The sequence below is a fragment of the Platichthys flesus genome, chromosome 3 (assembly GCF_949316205.1).
Source record: "Platichthys flesus chromosome 3, fPlaFle2.1, whole genome shotgun sequence".
Lineage (NCBI taxonomy): Eukaryota > Metazoa > Chordata > Actinopteri > Pleuronectiformes > Pleuronectidae > Platichthys > Platichthys flesus.
The window spans coordinates 3988296-4009527 of NC_084947.1; the positions used below are offsets into that span (position 1 = coordinate 3988296).

The following is a 21232-nucleotide window of genomic DNA, read 5'->3' on the forward strand; positions in this document are numbered from 1 at the left end:
AAGGTTTATACTCTGGCAGTGGGACCTTTTCGTTATGTGGAAGGTCAGATTCAGATGTTGATAAAGAGCTGCTTTCTTTCTAACTGAAACACAAGAGTTGTAGCAAACAAGACCCAACCCCCCCCCCCCCCCCCCATCCTCCCGCCTGCCGGTCGTCATGGCTCAGAGAATCTCTCTCAGTGCCAAGGCAACCTGTCAACAAAGCAAGCTGCTCAAACTTCTAACAAGGACTCTGATTGGTGGACAGGCCGTCCTTTCTAATAAGCCCTAACAGTTTGACTCTCCTGTTGCATGAACATGAACCCTCGGACAAATACAGCGCAGTGATTTCACTCTCACCAGCAGGATGGATCCAATAACAGACCGAGACGAGGACGTGATTTCTACACAAAGGATTTAAAATAGATTTATCTTTTCTCAGTGTTAGTATCACTGTGGCTTTGCGTTGAAGTCATGGTTAATGGGAGGAAGTTGGCCGAGGAGACGGCGATGCCTTCTGTGCTGGAAGACGATGACGCAGGAGCAGAAAGTGAGAAGCTGCAGCTGGGGGAGGTAGGAAGAAGAGCGAGCAGCCAAGTCGGCAAAGCAGCGACAGTAGATATCAGGCAGGTGAAGGCATGCAGCAACTCTCTGAGGCCACATTTAATAAATACTGATGGTTTATCGATGTAAAGTCCTGGAGGTAATGAATGTGCCTCAAATCAGGGGGAAGAGATGAGGAGATAACTCTGGTTCAAGAGGTTAAAGAGAGGTGGGAAGAGACCGAAGTGGACAGAAGTTCATCCATATCGAGTGTAGGGTCATTTTTACTTAGAGAATCCCTCCAGTCGCCTCATCTCCCCTGCCGACGCTGCAGACTCATGATATTTATCATCCCCCCCCCCATCCAGCCGAGAGCGAGCCGGACAGAGGTCGGCGTGCGTGGGCCGGAGGACGGACCCTCGAACCTCGATGGGAATGATCAAGACAGAGGTGAAGGAGAGGGTGAAGAGGAAGACGAGGAGGAGGAGGAGCTGGGAGGAGAAGAGCCTGTGATCTCTGATGAGGACTACGACACAGATTTGGAGCTCGGAGGTAAAGAGGAAGTGGATTTTCAGATTGAAAAAGATAATATGAGTGGGTGAGATATTAGATTATGTGATAAAGGGTTTGATGTTCCTCCTTTTAAATAACGATGGAAATGGCTCTGTGTTATGAGTCATGTTTGAAATTAATAATTCCATCTTGATAATGACTTGTTGAAGTTATATTCTATACTATAGCCTAACATGTTTTAATTTGATCTCGATCAGAACTTGCGAGGCGAAGTCGACCCCAATCTGCTGATCGTCTCCCTCTCTCTCTTTCCTCCCAATCTCTAAATGACTTCTGAAAAGGAAAAGAAAAAAACAAATAGAAACCCTCACACTCGCCCGCCCACACATGTGGAGCCCTGTTCTGCATCTTAATGAAATCATCTCAGTCTTTGTGTCAGGCTTCCTTTTTCACCACCAGTGAAAACCCATCTGGTGGGAATGAGCACCCCTGGCAGGGCGAGAGCAGCCAGCAGGGACTTTTTCAATATCACACTCAGAAGGCCCCCACCCCCCCCCCCCTCCTCCTCCTCCCGCAGGAAAACACAGAAAGACCACATCTCTGCTTTTTCAAAGACGTATTGATGACGATTTCGGACGTACACCACCGCTATTGTCTTCATTTGTGTTGCAGGTAGGGAGGAGGCGTACGACCCCTCGGGGCAGGCGCGCTACATGGAGGCATGTGACAAGTTGCAGGTGGTGCCCGCCTCTTACTTCCTGCGACACGTGAAAGACAGTGAGCTGAACATGATGCATCGTGGCCTCGGGCCTCAGGTATTCTCATCACAAGTTAGAAATCTATTATCAGAATAGGAGAGGTTGGAATGGGGGGGGAAGTTTTGTGTTGTTTGTGTTTGCTGAATGTTTTCGGGGGAGAGCAGGGAAAGTTGAGTTTTTATCAATTTATGTTTTTATCCAAACTTTATTTTCTGTTATCATTCTGCTTTCTTAATTAAATCATTTGCGATCCAGGTGCAGGGAATGTTGTTTTCCCCAATTGAAGTAAGAAAAAAGAAAGCATTTATTTAAAGATAGATGGACAACGTGTCTCAACTTGATCCCATTGGACAACAAATAAGTTGAATAAAAAAGTATGTACAGAACGTTGGCATCAGTCGAGAATCCATCTGGGCCGTCAATCATTTTAGCATCAAATAACTAATTTTAAAAACTACCTAAAATTACATTTTTGAGTTTTTATTAATTTGGGACCATGTCCGGTTTACTAACCTTGAGGGGGTGGGGTTAATGTCCAATGTTGTAGCCAGCCACCAGGGGGCTAGCCAGATGATTTTGCTTCACTTTTGAGTTTCTGGTTTTCACTTTGTGTCCACTGCCCCCAAGTGGCCAAGAAATCTGAAGTTGTCGCCGACCTATAAGGTGATTAAGAGGTTTTCACTTTCTCCATCGGAGTCGTAGAGGAACATAATATTACTGAGGAGCCTCATACATCAGCTGAATGCCTCAGATCTCCTACAAGCTTTTCCTGTATCTCTCATCAGATCCGTTTCACCGGGGGAAACGTACCCGAACAGAACTTCTTGTCAAAGAGCCACATAGACTTGAAGTCGCGTGAGGAAATGTGCTCACACACTGTCCCACATGTTAATAAAAGGCCCATGTGAGTCTGAGCAGAAGCTACACATGTAGATGTGCTGGATGAGATTAGACTCCAACTCTATTTCACATCAGTGCAGACCTTTGTTCAGTGAGTGACTCATTAATTCAAAGTCACATTCTCCTCCAGGGGACGGCTCTGATCATGAATACGTCCGGGCTGCACTGTGCTAAGTGCAACGCAGCTGCGCTTCAAGGAGTTTCCAGCCCCTTCCCTCGGAAACAGATCATGCATGTACATATGTCTGCAGTGCACATTACATATCACCCATCAGATAGTGTAGATCTCAGCTGAGCACATTCATGTGGAGAGTCCTTCACCTCCTCAGAGAGAGAGAGGTATTGTTCTGTATACTTAATGACAGCAAATCACTTTCACCTCTAAACCCAATTAGTTGTTTCTGAGGAGTCTGTGTGTTCTAATTCTCATGCACAGATATAAATAGTAAATCAAAGACATGTTTAAAATGGCTTAGATCATCAAGTAATGATGGACAACATGATACTCCATAAAGGTGAAGCCAAAGCCCCTCCATTGCCCCCTGGTGGCTGGCTGCAGTACAGGTTGTAGATTCTGCCTCCTCCACGTTAGAGGATGGGACATGGACCAAACTAAAAAGTCAAAGTGCAGTTTCTCAAAGACGATACCTGTCATATGATGAATGTTCATGTGTTAATTTATATATATATATATATATATAAAAAATGTGATGCTATAAAATGGGGTATCATGATTGACAGCTGAGCCTGAGACTCTTGTGTATTTCAGTGGGATCTTGATGTCCTGATAACCACTGGGCAGATTCTGTCTTATAGTCTTTATATGAATTTAAACCCCAAAGGAAGAAAATCAATGAATTATGCATTTAAGTTAAAACCACAAAACTAATTTGATGACATATAGTCGTGCTGAACAGCTCAACGCTCTGTAGCTTCCACCCAAGTCAATAACAATTATACTCTAAAGACTAATCAATGATTAATCAATGTTGAATTGCTCTGTAGTTGACATCTCTGCCTGAGAGAAGGGTACAGTCATTGTCAATGTGTAAATCCATCAATCCAATTATAACGTCACAAATGAGAGATGAGCGAAAGTAAATCCATTCCTCCACGAGCCACTTCCCAGGTTCTGTCTTTACATCCTTCAGATGGATTAACTAGGATTTTTAAATACGTCAATTCACATGCCAATCACACACAGCAGAAGTAAATGAACTGGTGTTGCTGTAAAAGTTTATTAATTCAATGCAGATGAAGGTTTGTCAGATCTTTCAGTCAGATTCTCCTCGTGCATTGAACCACGTTGTCCTCAGATGGGTTTGTTCCTGTTCTCCCTTTTTCTCTTTTTGACAAGATCCAGTTATTGTAAGTGTTCATCCACTCAACTTTCTCATTAGCCGAGCTGGAAACTATAATTTTCATGTTCCGCGAGCCTCATTCCTGACCCACGCCTCCACACAGCCGCCTCCTGCTTCATTTGTCTTTGTCTCACTCAGGTTTAACACTCACTCTCTCCCGCTGCCCACCTGCATCAGCACAGCTTTTAAAATGCAGCACAGATCAAGCAGAAAGTGCCCTGCTGCGAACAAACAGAAGAATTTCACTTTGACGAAGGGGGGGGGGGGGGTTGCTTGTGTGTTTTGCAGGGCGCCAAGGCACTGGCGGTTCCCCTGGTAACCAACACTTCAATACTGAGACTGAACCTGCGAGATAATTGGATGGGAGGACTGGGCGGAGCTGCCATCGCCGAGATGTTAAAGGAAAATTGTTACATTACAGGTGGTTTTACTGGGCGATGAAGCGTGCACACATCCTCTCGTCCCTTTCCCCCAATTGTGTCTCACCTTTCTCTGAGGAAAAAGGTGTCGCCCGCACTCCCACTCATACACCACTCTCACCTCAATTATATGCCTCACATACGGTTTAACATCTGGGGTCCCTCTTTTTATTTGCCTCACGTCAGTCACCTGCGTGGTTCAGATCGCTGGACGACTCCCGTGACTCACGCAGACTCTTGTATTTTGAATATCCTTTGTCCTGCGCCACTATTCAACTTCCAGGGTTATTCCAATCCAGTGAATGCACGGTGTAACGCTCAGGCACTGGGAGTGAACTCTGTGCAGCTCAGCCAAGGCTACACAACCCCACACATCATCCTTATAGAATATAGAAGAATAACAAGATGTGGACTGACAGCTGAAAAGATTTGTTCATCATGACATGTAGGGAGGGATGCGTCCAGGTTCTCAGGGGCAAGAGAGGAAATGTAATTCTAAATGGTTTTGGTAAAAAATCCACACAACAAAACAAGTAGTGCAGGACAATATAAATAACTACAAGCCATTGAGGGGTCTTAATGACTGTCCGTCTTGATTGGAGAGCTGGAGACTGGAGGTCTGACACCAGAACCACATGAGAACCACACCCCCTGGCAAATTCGTCCAATCCAGGGTGAGGGTTCTCTAATTGATATCACTCCCCTAATATATCAGATTATTTTTGCGATGTTAAAGAAAATTAAGTAAAACTCCTGGATTCACCCACTTTACTAAATCTGCGCTTAATGAGAACAGGGTCTTAAATATAGTTTCATAAACAGCCATGAAACTATACGTTGCTCAGAGACCATGCACCGTACCCCTGCCAAGGCCAACACCCAATCTCCCCATGCCAATAAATGAAGATAAATAATGGATTCTCCCATTTATCAGCTCCAAAACCTTATGGAATTTACAGCCCATGCAATCGTTTGCTGTATAATCCTCTGAAAGAAACCAATGAAAAGACACGGATAAAAACATAACCTCTTTGGCTGAGTTAATAAAAGAAAACCCTTAAAAAGGTTTCATATGATTCATCATTACGGTCATTGCAACTAAAGTTGGTGTCTTTGTTATGGTGGTTTTAAAATAATCCTTCAGTAACAATGCAGAAATCAAATCCCAGCAGCTGGTGGCCTGACTGAAAGGTCAGGGTCCTTAGGATTCGTCCTCTGAGAGCCGTGCATTCAGCAGCTGATGAGGTTTTTCAGTCTGGACAAAAGGACGACGGACATGTTGACTTTGCTACAGAGTCGTGCTCCCAGTGTTTGGCTGGTGACGACAGGAGCTGGGTGACCATGAACTGCTCCAAAGGTTTGGCTGCTAAACAGCGAAACCTCCTCCTTTTGAACTGCTTCAGATTTAAAATGAACTTGTCTCCACTTCGTGCCCGGGGACATGTCCTCAACGAGGGTGAATTATGTCCAACAACTTTCAAAGCCTTTCGTTGAGGCTGAACTTTAAATTGAAGAGAAGGACGGGGATATTATTGGATGTTTCTCAAACTCTTGGCTACCAGATATAACCGTGGAAGAAGTCAGGAAACTATAAAACGTATTTTCATCTTTTAGCTAAATCACATGCCTGTTGTTTGATGAAAGACATTAATGTTGGTTTTAAAATCACATCCAACACAAATTTATGAAAGAAATCTACACATATGGGCTGAATATGGCAAAAAAAATCATTAATAACTCATATTTTTAGTTGTTGTATTGTTTTTATGATGGAAAATACAGCTTCTCCAGGTTTACATATATTTTTGTCAGTGGCCCTTTTCCAATGCCCGACCTCTGACCTGGGTCTCTGTCGTGTCATCCCAGACGCGGACCTATCCAACAACAATCTGGGGGATTACGGGGCCAGAGCGGTAGCCGGCATGCTGAAGGAGAACAGCACCCTGGTGCGGCTCAACCTGTCAGGAAACCACTTCACAGACCGCGCCGCTGAATTCCTCGGCCCGGCTCTCGTCACCAACGCCAAGCTGCAGCACCTCGACCTGAGCCACAACGCTCTGAGGGAGCAGGCAGGTACAGGTGACACATAAAGGTCTCCTGTTTTCTGTGAAGCCTTTCCCAAACTGAAACGGTTCCCATGTCGGATTCCTTTATAACATGGATATTAAAGATAGACACTGTAGATACATGTTTTCTATTGGCAGCACCGGACAGTTTCAGGACGGAGACGTTATGTGTAAAAACAACTAATTGCAGTAGATAATAGAAGAGATCTGAGTAATGAGGGGTGAGTGAGCTCAGTTTTCTTTGGGCAGGGCTCGCCCGATTATTTCTATCAAAACTCAAAGTTCTTTGAAAAAGCGGCAGAGGAAGTAGTCAAACATTTCACTTCTTTCTAGGTACAATAATAAAGAGACAATAAATAAATAGAAAAGATGAATATAAAAGTTAAAGTTCCACATTGACTTGTGTCAAAAGTAGTTGCTTGTATATATACTTAAAAGTATTAAAAGTAAAATTACAGTCACAGGCAGAAGATGCTAATGAAACATTTGCATTGTCATGTTAATTACTTTCTCAGTCTCGGCCTCTAAATCCATTTCAGGTGTTTGTTCTTCATCATTAATAACCATTTTAAATGAGTTCTGTTTTCCCGTGGCTTTATAAAGATTTTTATTTCTTAAAACCATCCTCATCAAACCAGTGAGACTTTGCTGTAATTACACAGCCTTATCTGTGAGCAGGCGCAGGACAGCAGGCGGCGGCAGACTGTGGCATTCAAAGGTCAAGAACGCTTCTCCTTCATTAAAACCTCTTTCAATTATCATGGGATGAGCCTTGTGACAGGCTCCTTGTGGAAGCACGGCCGAGCAGGATGCACCGAGCATCTGATGTGGCTGATTGAAAATAAATCTCTCCGTGGGAAAGGAGAACGCCTCCACGTCTAATTGCTGTGCGTGTGTGCGGATGTTATTCATCCCCACATATTCAATTAAGATTTCTCCTCCTGCTGAAATATCAAAGTACGTCCTTGTGCGTTTTGAGCGCATTCTTCCATATAGGAGTTCCTTGAGAGGAGGTGCAGCTCACACACTTTGACGCTCAGGGTTTGGTGTTATTGCCTTTTTTTCAGCAAAGCTCGGTGAGGGTCTTTTCCTGTGATTAAACGCCGCGGAGGGCTGTGCACTTTCTTATCCCCATGATAGAGTGGGCGAGATGATGACAGGATCTTTCTCTTTGGGATCTCTGACTCTTACCGGTCCTCACTTACCGCGAAACACACAATCCCACAAACTCACTGCAGATATGATAAATGGCTCCAGAAGAGGACACACGTGGGAGTTTGAGTCATTGGTTTTAAAAAGTACTTCTGATGAGGCTTTCCTACCAATGAAATATTTTAAATATATTAAATATATAATATTACTTGCAGTGGAGCTGCCTCAGCCAACGATTTGAATTTAATCAAACTGCACCAATTTGCACACACTCATATAATTCCTCTAAATATGCCTGATTTCTTTTTGATCAAGATCCATGAACTATTCTGTGGGAAATTGCTGAAATTTCAAATAACGCCCCATCTGGCAATGTTAAAGAAAATAAAATGTACTGAAGTCATCTCTTTTCGGTGCCACATCCTTCCACCAAGTTCTGTGGTAAACTCTCATGTAGTTTTTGTATAATCTTGTTCAACATTCAAATCAACTAACCAACGAACAACACGACAGGGGTGAAAACAAAACCTCCTTATTAAGCAATAATTCATACAGTTTCAAATCTGACCTTTTTCCTTTGTCTCATACTGTCAGTGAGTTTTCTTAATTTCTTCCCTTTAGGACAAATCCTGGGAGAAGCTCTGTCAGAGAACACGGGGTTGAGATCGATCAGTCTGGCCTGGAACAGCATCCGAGGCAGAGGAGCTGTGCTGTTGGCCGACGGCCTCGGGGTAATCCACCTTGAAATCAGTGTTCGAGCACTTTATTGGTTTTTGAACTTGTGCAGGACAGAAATAAGATCTACAGGTGATACAGTGACGGATTGGAGCCGAACTATTTTTGTTTTTGTCTTGGATTCAGAAACAAGGTTGAGAAACATTCAGAAACAGTTTTTATAAACTGAACTTGAGGGGAAATTAAAACTTTTTACCCGAATGTGACTATTTAACATCTTGTGCTAAAACTGAACAATAATGTCTTGCTAACAGCCTCAAGTAATGCTAAAAATAAAATGACTAAATCATACTGAAATAAAAATGCCACCTACGAAAGATATCAGTCCTTAATATGGATTTTGTTTTGTATCAAGAACCATGAATTATTCCCAAGGAGAAATATGTTGTGTAGTTTGTGTGTAATCCTGCCCACAAAAAACAATAAACAAGAATAAACTAATAATAATATTAATAAAAAGAGTAATCAAATTCAGAACACAGATGGCAGGCTTGGGGCCAATTATAAAAGTCATCCCATCACTGCTGAATAGAGCTGAATCTAAGTATTTAAAAGAAGATAGATAGTCCTCATACTTCTGGCAGTAAACTCTGTATCATGGGGGGGGCGGGTTCCATTGAAAAGTGAACTGAAAGTGAGTTTTAGGACAAACTGTGCAACCTGTAGAAACAGGATCATGACATATTTTGTAAATGCTCTTTTGAAGGATAAACAGAACATGTTAATTCAGTATAAATCAGCCTGATAGTCACTAATAGAGGCGGCTGTATGATAACATGGCTTTATCTGCCCTCTGGTTCTATATTGATCAAGTCTCTCACAGCCGAAAAGACTGAAAAGTGCAGCATCCTCCTTCATTTTCCCCTTTTCCCATTTCTCAATGACCAGGGTGGTCAGGGGGACACTAATCCCTGAGCTGCACTGACAGGTTTGATTGATTCAGCTCCTGAGAGCCTCATTACCTCAGGATTTACACTGCCCACTCATTCTAAATGAAGTTGCGACTTCGGTATATCTTGTTGGAGAAAGTGTTCAAGTTGTTCTCATTATTGCTTCTTTTTTTTTTTAAAGGACAAACATCTCCCATCTTGTCTTTTCTCAGGGGAACATTTCACTCAGAGCAGTGGATCTGTCATTTAATGGCTTCGGTAAAGAAGGAGCTGTTGCTCTGGGGCAGGCCCTGAAGGAGAACAACGTGTTGGAGGAGCTGAATGTGAGGTATGAGCCCATTTTCAATCTTGGTATAATTGTACAGTAGCTGAGTCAATAAGGGAGCAGAGGCTGCAACTTCAGGATAAATGAGATTGCAAATGAGATGTTTAACCTTGTTTGGTATTAAAGTGAAACTATTACCGACTAGAACAGGACTCAGCAGAGCAGGTACCTCCACCAGAAGCCTCACAGTCCCCTTGGACATAAAGATACAGTTGATTCCCTTCTGAATTTACATTTCCTCACCTATTATCTGGAGGCAGTTACAGGTTTGTAGAGCGATTTCTCACCATACAGCAGCTGAAAAACTGAAAAACTCATAAAAATCTAAATGTGCCATATACCGCAAGATTTCTGGATTTACCCGGATTCAAACTATTAATGTGTTCTGTCCACGGCCATGCCCCTCCCTTTGAAAAGGTTTTATGGAAATCAATTCAGTCGTTTTGAAGCTGTAATCATAAGCCGTCTTCAGACCAGATCTCAGTAGGATGCCAGGAGAATTGGGTCCAGAACTTGCTGCAGAGTTTGCTTCTCACACATGAACAACACAGCAGGAGATTCTCTGCTCAGACAGTTTCAAACAGTGCAGGATGTGATGTTTTAATTCTGCTGCTCCTTTATCACCGAAAGCTTTTTGCTAGAAGCGTAATCATTGAAAGATTATGAACTTTCTTCTGACACTCAGTCAGTCGGAAGAAAGTCCTGAGGCTCTTGGTTCATGTCTGAAAGCAGCTCTACCGGTAAACATACAAAAAAATGAAACCGAACCAAGAGATGGACAGATGAAAACATAACCTCCTCCATAAACATTCTTTATTTGACTCCTGGGGATGTCAATAAATCTAAAAGCATAGATTCTTTCAAAGCCAAACTGCCTCATGGATGAACAATACCCTTTGAAAACACAGCACATGATGATTGCTTCCCTCAGACTCCAACACACCTTTCCTTCCTTTTGTTTTCTGTCCTGTATTTGTTTGTCTCCACAGTAACAACCGAATACCCCCGGAAGGAGCCGTCCGCCTCGCCGCCGGCCTCAAAGTAAACAAGACAATCAAGTCCCTGAATGTAAGCTGTTGAAAAGAGATTGGTTTGGGCTTCGGGAAGCAAAGGGTGGCATCAGTGGATGAGATGGGATGAATAAGTGGATCGCTGTATTTTGTTTTAATGTCGGCAGCCGAGCTTCTCAGGGGCTCGTCTCGATCGACTGGGAAAAAAGAGAGTGAGAGAGTCACAGCCTGAGAGCTTGATATCGATGTGAGCTCACTTGGGTTTAAATTGGAGTTCGGTTGTTTGATTGTACACACAAGTGGGGGGGAAAAAGATTCCGAGCAGAACAATCTGAGCATTTGAAGTGAAACTATTCCAACTGTTGAAAAATAACTGATATAGCGTGTTTAGTAGTTAAGAAGTTTCACAGCTGCAGTTTGGTGGATATCTTCACCACTGGAAAGAGACAGGCCAGAATAGTTTTTTAAAGGAATAGTGATCCACTTTTTAAACCCATTGTAACATTTACAACATATTTTATTACGTGTACTAACCAGAATCACGGTTAACACCTTCTTTGTGTGTGGCATTATTCCAAATTCTCATATTTCTCCTCTGTATCTGGGGCCAGATGAGCAGGAACCCCATCCAGAACGCTGGCTGCTATGGGATCCTCAAGTCTCTGCTGGAAAACAAAGATTCAGCCATGGAGGCTTTAGACTTTGCAGTAAGTGATTCAACATGTTTCACCTTTATAGAAAATACACATCTCTTCCAATCCTGAGACAAACTTTCTTTCTTCTCTTTCTAGAGCATCATCGTGAACAAGGATTTTGAAGAGTTGCATGCAAAAGCAAAAGATATTCTCCCTGCGCTTACAATAAACCACGGGGGCAGAATTGGCACGTTCGGAACAGCGAAAACTTGAGAAGTGTTACGGTAATTGCGAAACTCTTTTAATGCTAGCGAAGATGGAAGAAGTCTTGTCAAAGCCCCGTGGATGATTTCCTCAACACGTGAACAGAAGGATGGGTGCCTGCGAGGACATCATATATAAAAAATTAGTAAAAATGTATTTGGCATAAATTAAACTAGTTAAATACCCAATCTAATGAAAATGTAGTTAAATCCCAGGTTTGTTTATTCTCTAAAAGAATCGGTACATACACACCTTTTGTGCCGCTACTTGAAATATGGAGAGTCATTGAACATGTGCATATAATACAGGTATTGAGTTTGAATCCTTTTAGGTACGATCAGATTGGATGTTATGTAATGCCAGTGGGCAGAATGATGGAGAGGATCAGAGAGCGCTGCATTGTGTATGAAAAGAACTGAAAGTGGGTTGCACAAAAAGGATTTAAGTACTGCATGACTCGTCTAATAGAGAAACCAGCTCCGAAAGAAAGTGCCGCTGTTAGATAAGAGACCTGTTCGCATCAGCAAGACGAGTCAAAACACTGTTAGACAAAGTAAGCTGGGATTTGGTGATGTATTCCTCCCACAAACACATACACACCATTATATTTCATATTATTTATTTTTTTTTAAACTGGTAATTATTACAATTATACTTCTTTTGGCCTGGGTAGAGTCTTTAAATACAGAGATGTAGAAATTAAATTTTAAATTTTGTGTCGAGATACTTAACACATTATTGTCTAATTATCTTTTTTTGAAGGCTGACGTTTTATTAGTTTAAACAAATGAACAACAGTCAAGCAACTGACCTGCTGCAGAATTATACTTAAATATTATCGTAATAAATCAGTTTATAAATTCAGTATTTGTTTTTAATCTTTGAGTACTAAATTATGGTTATACTACTCTACTTTCACTATAAACTTAAGGTCTTGACCTTATTATGTTATGATTTGGCTTAAATTGGACTGAACAGATCTATCTATTATGACAATCGATTCTTCATTTTTGCCATTGACTTCTGTGTGGTGGACTTTGTAACCTTGTTTATATAAGTGCTTCACAGATAAAGTTATTATTAGTATTAATATTATATTACTTTTCCTTTATGACCGCACTCTCAGTAAAATGTAGAAGAGATGAAGAGAATCTATGAAGAGATATGTATTCAAACCACATAACATGATGGTTGAAAACTTTGTAATAATTTGAATATTTATCTAAGATATTAGCCTACAAAAAACATGAAATGGTTGTAAAATAATAAAACAGTAAGTTATACATAGAATCTGTGAAGATAATTAAAGTAATAATTTATTTATTTAAGTTTGACTATTTGAAATGAGTCATCTCACTTCTGGTTGTACTACCTTTGTGACTTAACTATTTATTAAATACTGGTAGTTCAAAGGATATACACACAACATGACATGATTGTAAAATGTATCATAAAAATATACACTAAATTAATATATATTTACAAAATAGGTTTACGTCTGACAAGAAGACAGTATACAATACATTATAAATGTAAAATAATAACATCAAACAATTTTTTTTTAATAATAATAAAGACTATAATTATATTCTCAGACACGCTCGACTAATCGGGTCTGATCGACTAAACGTCCTGCGTCACCGAGTCACGTGTGTTTTTAAACCTCCGGCGGGTGAACGTCGCGTGAATCCGCTCGTGAGCGCGATTGAACCGGATTAAACTCGCCTGGCCTCCGCTGACCGGAGGTAAACATTAACCCCAGCACCGAGTGTCTCCATATCCCAGTGTCTCCCAGTGTCTCCGTGTCTCTGGAGCGTGGAACATGGCGGCAGTGTCCTCTTCCGTGCGCCTCGGGGGACAGATGTGGTTCAGGGGCTCCATGCAGCAGGCGAGCAGGTGAGACGGTTCTTATAGCTAACGGAGTTTTTAATCCGAACCCGGAAGTGGTGCACAACACGGAAGCTGCTGCCTCGAGCGAGTTGCTGTCAGTAGATTTAGTTAATGTCAGTAGTGATCAGTCAGTTAGCGTCAGTTAGCTTCAGGTGGGTTACTGCTGCAAGTAAACACCCAAACTGAAACATAGTGAAACAGGACTTGTCTGTTTGCTAACCGCTAAGCTAGCTCACTTTACTTCGATCCACAACTTTTTTATCTAGCCACGATTCTAAAGATAGCCTACGATTCGTTTCAGCTGAAAGAATTTTATATTTTAAGCTTTACTGATTTACTTAGTCCAGAAGTTTGGATATAATGTTTTTTGATAAGAGCCTGGTGTGATGTTTTCCAAAGTGTAAACAAAACGCAGTGCAATGTCCCTTTTTTGTGCATTTTCACTTCCCAAATCACAAACTGTGTTTTTAAAGTTTATATAGCATCTGTGGGTTCATCTGGTTTAGATATGATGAGTCATGATACAGTGGCTGTAGAATATGAAACTGGTTAGATGTGGTCTTTGTGGGAAAAGTGCAGTGAAATGTCCTTTTTTTGCATTTTCCCAAATCTTAAATTGTGCTTTAAGGCATGTTAAGCCTCTCTGTGATAAATGAGTCCAGTTTGGCATGTCTGGATGAAGGGATTTTTGATCAGGACCTGCTCTAATGAGGTCTAAGTATGATTTTAAAACTATTAAATGTCCCTTTATTCATTTCCCCCAAACCGCACAATCTGTATTTTACAGAATCTTCAGCCTCTTTGTGATGATGAAGTTAAATTCTGACAAGTCAAGCTATATCGGTTGTGAAATGTACCATTTTAGTATCTTCCAAAATGCAGAAAGATTTCAGAAATTTACAAACATTTATTTAACTGTGTGTTTTCGCAAAGCAGCTCTATTCATTGACAGCACCTCTGAACTTTGTTCTCTAAAGCTAGACTAAACCAAACATAGAACACAGCTTCATCATGTTAACTTATCTCTGCCTCTGCATTGTGTGTATTTCCTCTGTGGCTGATTGAATTTGAAGTTTTTCTTGACGTTGTTGTTGTTGTTTTTAGGTGAGGGTGCCATGGGAAATTCATTTCTAATTATAGATCCCAATTAAAAAGCCAGTGGCCCATGAGGTTATTAATAACAAAGACGTCCCACTGACCTTGAAAGTTTGTCTATTTCAGGATAATAAAATAAAAAGCTTAGGAATCATTTGTGACTTAACAGACGGCCTTGAAAGTCCTACATGAGGGTGAACATGTGCGTAATGTACAGATCCCTAATCCACGAGTGGGCCCACTCCAACTGTTCTCCCTAATGTGGACTTGGTTTCAAATATTATCAAGTCAATGAAATGTCCTTGGATTTGATTTCAAGCTGAGTGATTTCCAGCATATCAAAAGTGAAGCAGCTTTCCTCTTGATTTTAATCGAAGGATTTATTTATCCAATTTTTCTTTTAATTTGAAGCTTTTATTTCAAAATAAAGGCAACAGTTTAATTTATTTTTCCCATTTTTACCCTCAAATTTTAAAACAACATGCTTTGCAACTTTTGGAGTATTTTGGGCCTTTTTCCAGTTGTCTTCTTCAGGTTTTTTTTGGCAGAGCTCTATAAGCGCAGCCTGAACACACACTCACTGATTCATATCTTTATTTTTCCGCTCTGTGACTGAGATAGAGCGACAGTCACGTTCATTTACTGAGTGGAGCCTGCTAGATTGTAACAGTAGCTGATAAAGTGGATGATATTCCCGATGCCAGAGACTCTACCACACTCACTCATACTATATGCCTGTTTTTTTTTTTATATCAAAGCATATTAGCATGACTATCTTTAAGTCCATATGTCATGCACATCTTCATGTTCCTTTTAAGTTTTTCTCTTTTCCCATTTACAACTTCTCTGCTGTTCTGCTGTTGTTGCTCTGAGCCTTTGTGAAACTTTCTTTCATGTCGTTCCTGTGTAGGAGGTTTTCAGAGAACAGCGACAAAGGCTGGTTTCGTTCCTTATTTGTGCACAAAGTCGATGCCAGGAAAGATGCCCACTCCAACCTGCTGTCAAAGAGGGAGACCAGCAACCTTTACAAAATCCAATGTAGGCACAAGACCTTCTAAAATTCTTACAAAGTGAAGGGTGAATTTCTTTTTAAGCGTGAGGTCGCAGAAGTGAAGTTCTTGTTTACAGCACGTTGACATGCTCTCGGAGAACGTCGGGAGCAACTGATGTTACGTGAGCGCTCTCACACACAGCCCCTCTGGAGAATACCCAGAGTTCAGTGCATGTCTGAGAGCAGCTCTATTGTAATGAAATGGATTCTGCTTAAAATCTCATCCATCGATTATCCATGTGTCCCTTTGGAAAACGGCTAAATACATAAATTCAATCCAAACTGGCCTTTATGGCCTCATAGAAACCTGGAGGCACAGACCGCTCCGTAACAGCTTATTTGTTATGCATGCGTCTCAAATAGGCAGCAACAAGTTGAGCAAGCATGAGGTTTCAAGTCTGCAAAGAATTATAAGCGACATCAGAACCTTTTTGTCTGGTTTTCTTTCCAGTCTTTTGTCCTAACTGTGTCTCCTTGAGAAATCTATCACTCTCCCTGAGCTTTGATGTTTCTCACGGGGTACGTCACACCATGTGGGGATTTCAATTTGAACTCTCTATCAGCCGTAGCCTATAACCTATTGAAGGCAAATCGTTTTTGTATATAGAAGTCTTTGCTGAATTGGAGTGTGAAATTACTTTGTTGAAGAATTTGATTGTTGCTTGTATTTAAAAAAAAAACTACCATAGTCCGGGTCTATGAATCTTTCTCTCTTTTCTTTTTTTTAAGTTCACAATATCAAGCCAGAGTGCATGGAAGCGTACAACAGTCTGGAGTAAGTGTGTTCACTTTTAAAAGACTCTCTGTAATACCAGATCAAATCCATCAATCCAACAGGTTATGGGTTCAATATGTTTGCTTAAATTATTTGGTTACTCGCAATAATATCTTAGAAAAGATCTAGTACATAGCCCATATTTCTATAATCAGGTTATGGTTATATATATTTTTCGAACCAAGTACCAGCTGATTCTATTTAATTGAAGACTCAAGTTTAGGATTTCCACATTTAACAAGATAGTCTTTATTCCATCGTAATGGGATTATTGCAGAATCATAAGATTAATTTAGCATAAAATAAAGAAAATTAGAACATTGTCTTTGGGTGTAGTAGAGGGTTGGATAATCGTAGTGTTTCTGCTGTCTGAGTGCCCTCTAGTTGGTCATGATGGTGAAGTGACAGTGATTACCCACATTCAGGGAATGTGTGTGTTTGTGTGTGAGTTAAGAGTTTGTATTTACTTATTTTACGCTGACCCTAGGGCTGAGGTGCAAAACAGGCTCCATCAGGACCAGGACTACCCATGTGAGGTGGTGGGAAGCTGGAACACCTGGTACGGAGAACAGGATCAAGCTGGTGAGTCGCTGAGGGACAGAAAACAGGACAGAGAGTTCATGATAAATCCTGTTTCCTTATTTCCTGTATGTATTGTTTGGTTTAAGGCCTCACACGCGTCTTTGAGTTTAGTTTCAGTGTTTACAGTGTGTAATATTCTCTGAAGTGTATTCAGTCACAAAGTGATCACACAGGGTGGTGGAGGTTCTGCTTCTCTTGCCTGTGTGGGTGGCATCAGTCCCCACACAGTCCTACAGTGACATCTGCTGTTCTTTTTCTGCAGTGCATCTGTGGCGATACAAGGGAGGTTACCCAGCCTTGACTGAATGTCTGGAGAAGTTGAACAACAACAAGGTTTGTTACAAAAGCAGTAGTTAAAGTCCACCTTCCACTGATTTGAGTTTTATCTTTCCAGAACTGTCACAGTAGAAAAGCACTGTACAGTAAATATTTATTTCATCGTCTCTCTTCAGGAGTATTTAGAATTTCGGAAAGAGAGGGCGAAAATGTTGATTTCTAGGAGAAACCAGCTTCTTCTGGAGTTCAGCTTTTGGAACGAACCTCTGCCCAGACCAGGACCAAACATCTATGAAATGCGAACATATCAACTCAAGGTATCCACACCTACGTCACAAATAAAGATTGAATGACCGACATGTGCTTCAGATATGTAAACTCTCATTTAAAGAAAAGCTTATACATCAACTGAGTGGAAACCATATGAACTGTTATTATTGATATTGTCTTGAAAGGGTTAACATCTGCTTTTAAAACAGCTTGAATGTCTGGAGCCCACTGAGGTAGCACTTCACGCGGATGCCTGCCTCGTTGGCATATTGTACACTTTCAGTCAAACATGGCTCACTGTGTGGACTTTAGTGACATCTAGTGGTGAAGTGTCATGTTGCAGCTGAATACCCCTCACTTCCCCCTCCCCTTCCAGACATGACAGAGAACCTGTGGAAACATTCAGTTCTTATAAAAACTCAAAAGGTGTAGTTTGTCCAGTCTGGGTTACTGTAAAAAGCATGGCGGCCACAGTTGAGAGGACCCACTCTGATGTAAATATAAAGTATTTAAATATAAAGTATTTAAATATAAAAGGTCCAATTTAGATGATCACACTAGTGAAAACATCACTAGGATTAATTTGTATGTAATTTCTGCCAATAGATCCCTTTCACCTGAATCTTACACACTGGACCTTTTGAATATGGTTACACATTGCTAAGGTTTCACTTATTCCTTGTTGATTTGAAGAGGCTATGAAGTCATTATCTTTATTTACTGAAAACTCATCACCACTCCGGCTGGCAGAATCTATTTTCACTACTTCATTATTAACACACTGCAGTGCATATGTTTCATAACTTTTAAATTCTAATATTTTGCACAATGTTAATGTTTGAACTCTTGACTTGTTTTTCAGCCTGGGACCATGATCGAGTGGGGCAACCACTGGTAAGATCCAAAACGCTTAATTTAGAACTTTAAACTATAAATCATATCAACTGTCTTAACTTTTTTTCCAAATGAAGCATTAAGCATTTGAGGAAATTATCATCTCTACAGGGCGAGGGCCATTAAGTACCGACAGGAGAACAGTGAGGCAGTGGGCGGCTTCTTCTCCCAGATCGGTGACCTGTACGTTGTTCATCACCTGTGGGGTGAGTCAACACAAATCTACATAACATTTAGATTGATTTAATGAATTAAAACAGATTCACAGGAGGTCACTCGTGGTTGTTTGGTCTTGGAAAAGTGAAAAGTGTAATATTAGTAATACAATACTAAACCCTTGAGAACAATGAAATACATGTTTGTTGCATTATTTACAATAATAATAAGACATTGTTGTTTAATACTTTTCTCAAAATGTTACTAAGTGCTTTACAAGGAAGAAATGAAACAAGACAGGCAGATGAAGTATTTGTGTATATATATATATTTAGACTGTATCACAGGGTGTTCAACTTATGTACAACTGAAGGTCGGGAGATAATGATAGGGTTACAAACTAACCTGTTTAAATGGGGTTACATTCATTCATTTACCACCATTTTATAGGTGTTTGGTATCTAGTATTGTTAAAATAACAAAACAAAAAGCTTGAAAGGACTTAAAGTTACAGTCTTGTGCCAACGACACAACTCAGGCCAAATGAAAAACATTGCATTATTTAGAATTACAGTTTCTTCAGCTCTATTAACTTAGTTTAATTAAGTTCATAAGATTATTTTCCAGTGTTTCATTAGACTGATACACATGCAGTGATTCTGTGGTTTGATAATGTTTTCTTGTTTACAGCCTATGAAAGCCTCGAATCCCGGGAGGAGACGAGAAACTCTGCGTGGCTGAAGGAGGGATGGGATTCAAATGTGTATTACACAGGTAGGGCTGCAGTAAGGGCAAGGAAAAGTGGAATGGAAATAGAAACGTCCAGTATGTCTGTGTTGTTTTAACAAAACAACAACGTTTTTAACTCTAACATGTCTGTCTCTGTCTTTCTGTCCTCAGTGCCTCTGATTAGAAGCATGGAGTCTAGAATAATGATTCCCACCAAGAGTTCACCATTACAGTGAGAGAGAGGGAGAGAGAGAGACTGAAACTGCAAACAACAGAATGACCACCACTCTTTCACCGACTGCCAGAGCAACGTGGAACGATCCTGATCCTACTGATTGTGTTGCTGTGTTCAGGTCAAGTCTGTGGAACAAGCATTGACAAACTGAATCTGTGAAATAGAAAAAAGGACATAGCATACGTAGAACTGCGCTAATGAGAGTAATTTACATTAGGATTATCAAGCCTGAGATGGTGCTTTTTGTTTGAATCATGACTGATGAGTTTGTTTTTCACTGTGAAAAATAATCCCAGCTTTTTTTTTATGTCTGCGTTTTAATGTGTGTAGCCAAAGAATCACACCAAGTTTCACTACTGTGAATCTAGTGTTTAATCAAATAAAGCTTGTCTACTACCTCAATCAATAGAATATATGATCATTGTAATGATTACAATAACCAAAGATGTGATGAGGGGCACATGTTTACTTTCCACTCTGAAATGACGTGATTTCAAAATAAAAGCTGTCTAATATACAAAACTGTGTCATAAATTATATCACCAGTGTTACACTAAAATGTTTGAACAGGGAAACTGCATCTTGGGAGTCAGTAAGTTTTCGAGGCTACATCTGATAGTAACAACATTTTTATCCTTCTGAAATATTTTCCATTTATAACGAAGAGACATTACAGCTGTTAAAATAATTACTGAGACGTGATTGAATTAAAAACAAAAAGACCAGGAAAAAGAAGAAAACAAATAAGGAACAAGAAAATGTACAATGGTCTGAATGGTGAAGGAAGAAGGAAAGGCATTATGCACACATCTGCTATTCCAACCTGTGTATTTTGTTTCTGGGCACGTGGGCCCCTGCAATGTTTTCTGTGAAGGCTTCCCAGCAGAATCTGGAACCAGGCAGCTGAGGTTTCCTTCCATTCAGACATGAGAGCATCAACTAGCTCAGTGTCTGATGTTTGGTGATGATGCCCAATCGCTGTCTGTGCAGACCAGGGAGATTCTACAACAAACCTTTCAAACTATTTCTGTAAGAAGCTGGCTTTGCACATGCATGAGATGTAAGGATGAAGGTATACGAAAGCACATCAAAACCTAATGAGCACAGGAACTGGACAGAAGGGGACGAAAACCAGTAGACCATCAATTGATAATCCTACAAGCATTTTAATTTCATTAGACCAAGATCGGTCTGGAGAGGAGCCTGTAATTCAACCTGGATGATAACACGGACACCAAAGTGTTGTGAGGTGTTAGTGTGGAGGTGAGGACTGGCATTAGGGTCTGTGGGATGAAAACAAAGTTTGTATATAATGAAACACAAATCAATTTGCAGCTGATCCGGAGTGAAATGCATGGAAACAAAAAAGAGAGGAAAAAAAGAGCAGAATTGTTTCTAATAAAAACAGAAACTCATCTCACCAATTCAGGAAAAACGACTGAAAGAACAGGGTTAGTTTGGTTGCTTGCAGGAAAAAAGCTGGGTTACTGTTTTTCTTGTGAAAAAATAAAATGATCTTATATACTTTTATAAAGCAGTGAGTTGTCCCCCCTCTTATAATCACAAACACGCATCTTATTAATTCAGAGATATATTTCTCACAAAAAGAGAAATTCTTTTTTTTTTTTATTCAAAACGACTGCAGATTGGAATTTCCTCTGAAAACAGACAATTACGTCATACAGAAGAAAAATGCTGAACAGCACCTTTTCTTTAACCTCACAAAAAC

General features: G+C 40.5%; 2 protein-coding genes across 3 annotated transcripts; both read left to right on the top strand.

Moving 5' to 3' along the window:
- Positions 1 to 272: 272 nt before the first annotated feature.
- lrrc74b (leucine rich repeat containing 74B) lies at positions 273 to 12414 on the top strand. Of its 2 annotated transcripts, none has more exons than XM_062381450.1 (10): positions 273 to 552; positions 891 to 1074; positions 1708 to 1850; positions 4343 to 4475; positions 6340 to 6552; positions 8313 to 8422; positions 9529 to 9644; positions 10631 to 10709; positions 11263 to 11358; positions 11443 to 12414. In XM_062381450.1, exons 1-10 carry the CDS (start codon positions 454 to 456, stop codon positions 11557 to 11559), a joined length of 1290 nt encoding a protein of 429 aa, XP_062237434.1. In that variant the 5' UTR covers positions 273 to 453; the 3' UTR covers positions 11560 to 12414. The 2 variants fall into 2 exon arrangements, with proteins under 2 accessions (XP_062237434.1, XP_062237436.1); XM_062381452.1 differs by having other exon boundaries at positions 275 to 552; positions 6340 to 6546.
- Positions 12415 to 13012: 598 nt separating this feature from the next.
- nipsnap1 (nipsnap homolog 1 (C. elegans)) lies at positions 13013 to 20025 on the top strand. The gene is made up of 10 exons (XM_062381453.1): positions 13013 to 13446; positions 15446 to 15573; positions 16316 to 16361; positions 16849 to 16943; positions 17206 to 17276; positions 17396 to 17536; positions 18352 to 18383; positions 18495 to 18589; positions 19230 to 19313; positions 19440 to 20025. The coding sequence occupies exons 1-10, from the start codon at positions 13373 to 13375 to the stop codon at positions 19502 to 19504; spliced, it is 831 nt and encodes a 276-aa protein (XP_062237437.1). The 5' UTR covers positions 13013 to 13372; the 3' UTR covers positions 19505 to 20025.
- The last annotated feature ends 1207 nt before the right edge of the window (positions 20026 to 21232 follow it).

Coding starts and splice junctions, on each gene's coding strand:
- lrrc74b (XM_062381450.1), top strand. CDS start 454: ATGGTTAATGGGAGGAAGTTGGCCGAGGAGACGGCGATGCCTTCTGTG. Junction 553..890: donor AGAAGCTGCAGCTGGGGGAG/GTAGGAAGAAGA, acceptor CCCCCCATCCAG/CCGAGAGCGAGCCGGACAGA. Junction 9,645..10,630: donor TTGGAGGAGCTGAATGTGAG/GTATGAGCCCAT, acceptor TTGTCTCCACAG/TAACAACCGAATACCCCCGG.
- nipsnap1 (XM_062381453.1), top strand. CDS start 13,373: ATGGCGGCAGTGTCCTCTTCCGTGCGCCTCGGGGGACAGATGTGGTTC. Junction 18,590..19,229: donor CGTTGTTCATCACCTGTGGG/GTGAGTCAACAC, acceptor TCTTGTTTACAG/CCTATGAAAGCCTCGAATCC. Junction 19,314..19,439: donor TTCAAATGTGTATTACACAG/GTAGGGCTGCAG, acceptor TTCTGTCCTCAG/TGCCTCTGATTAGAAGCATG.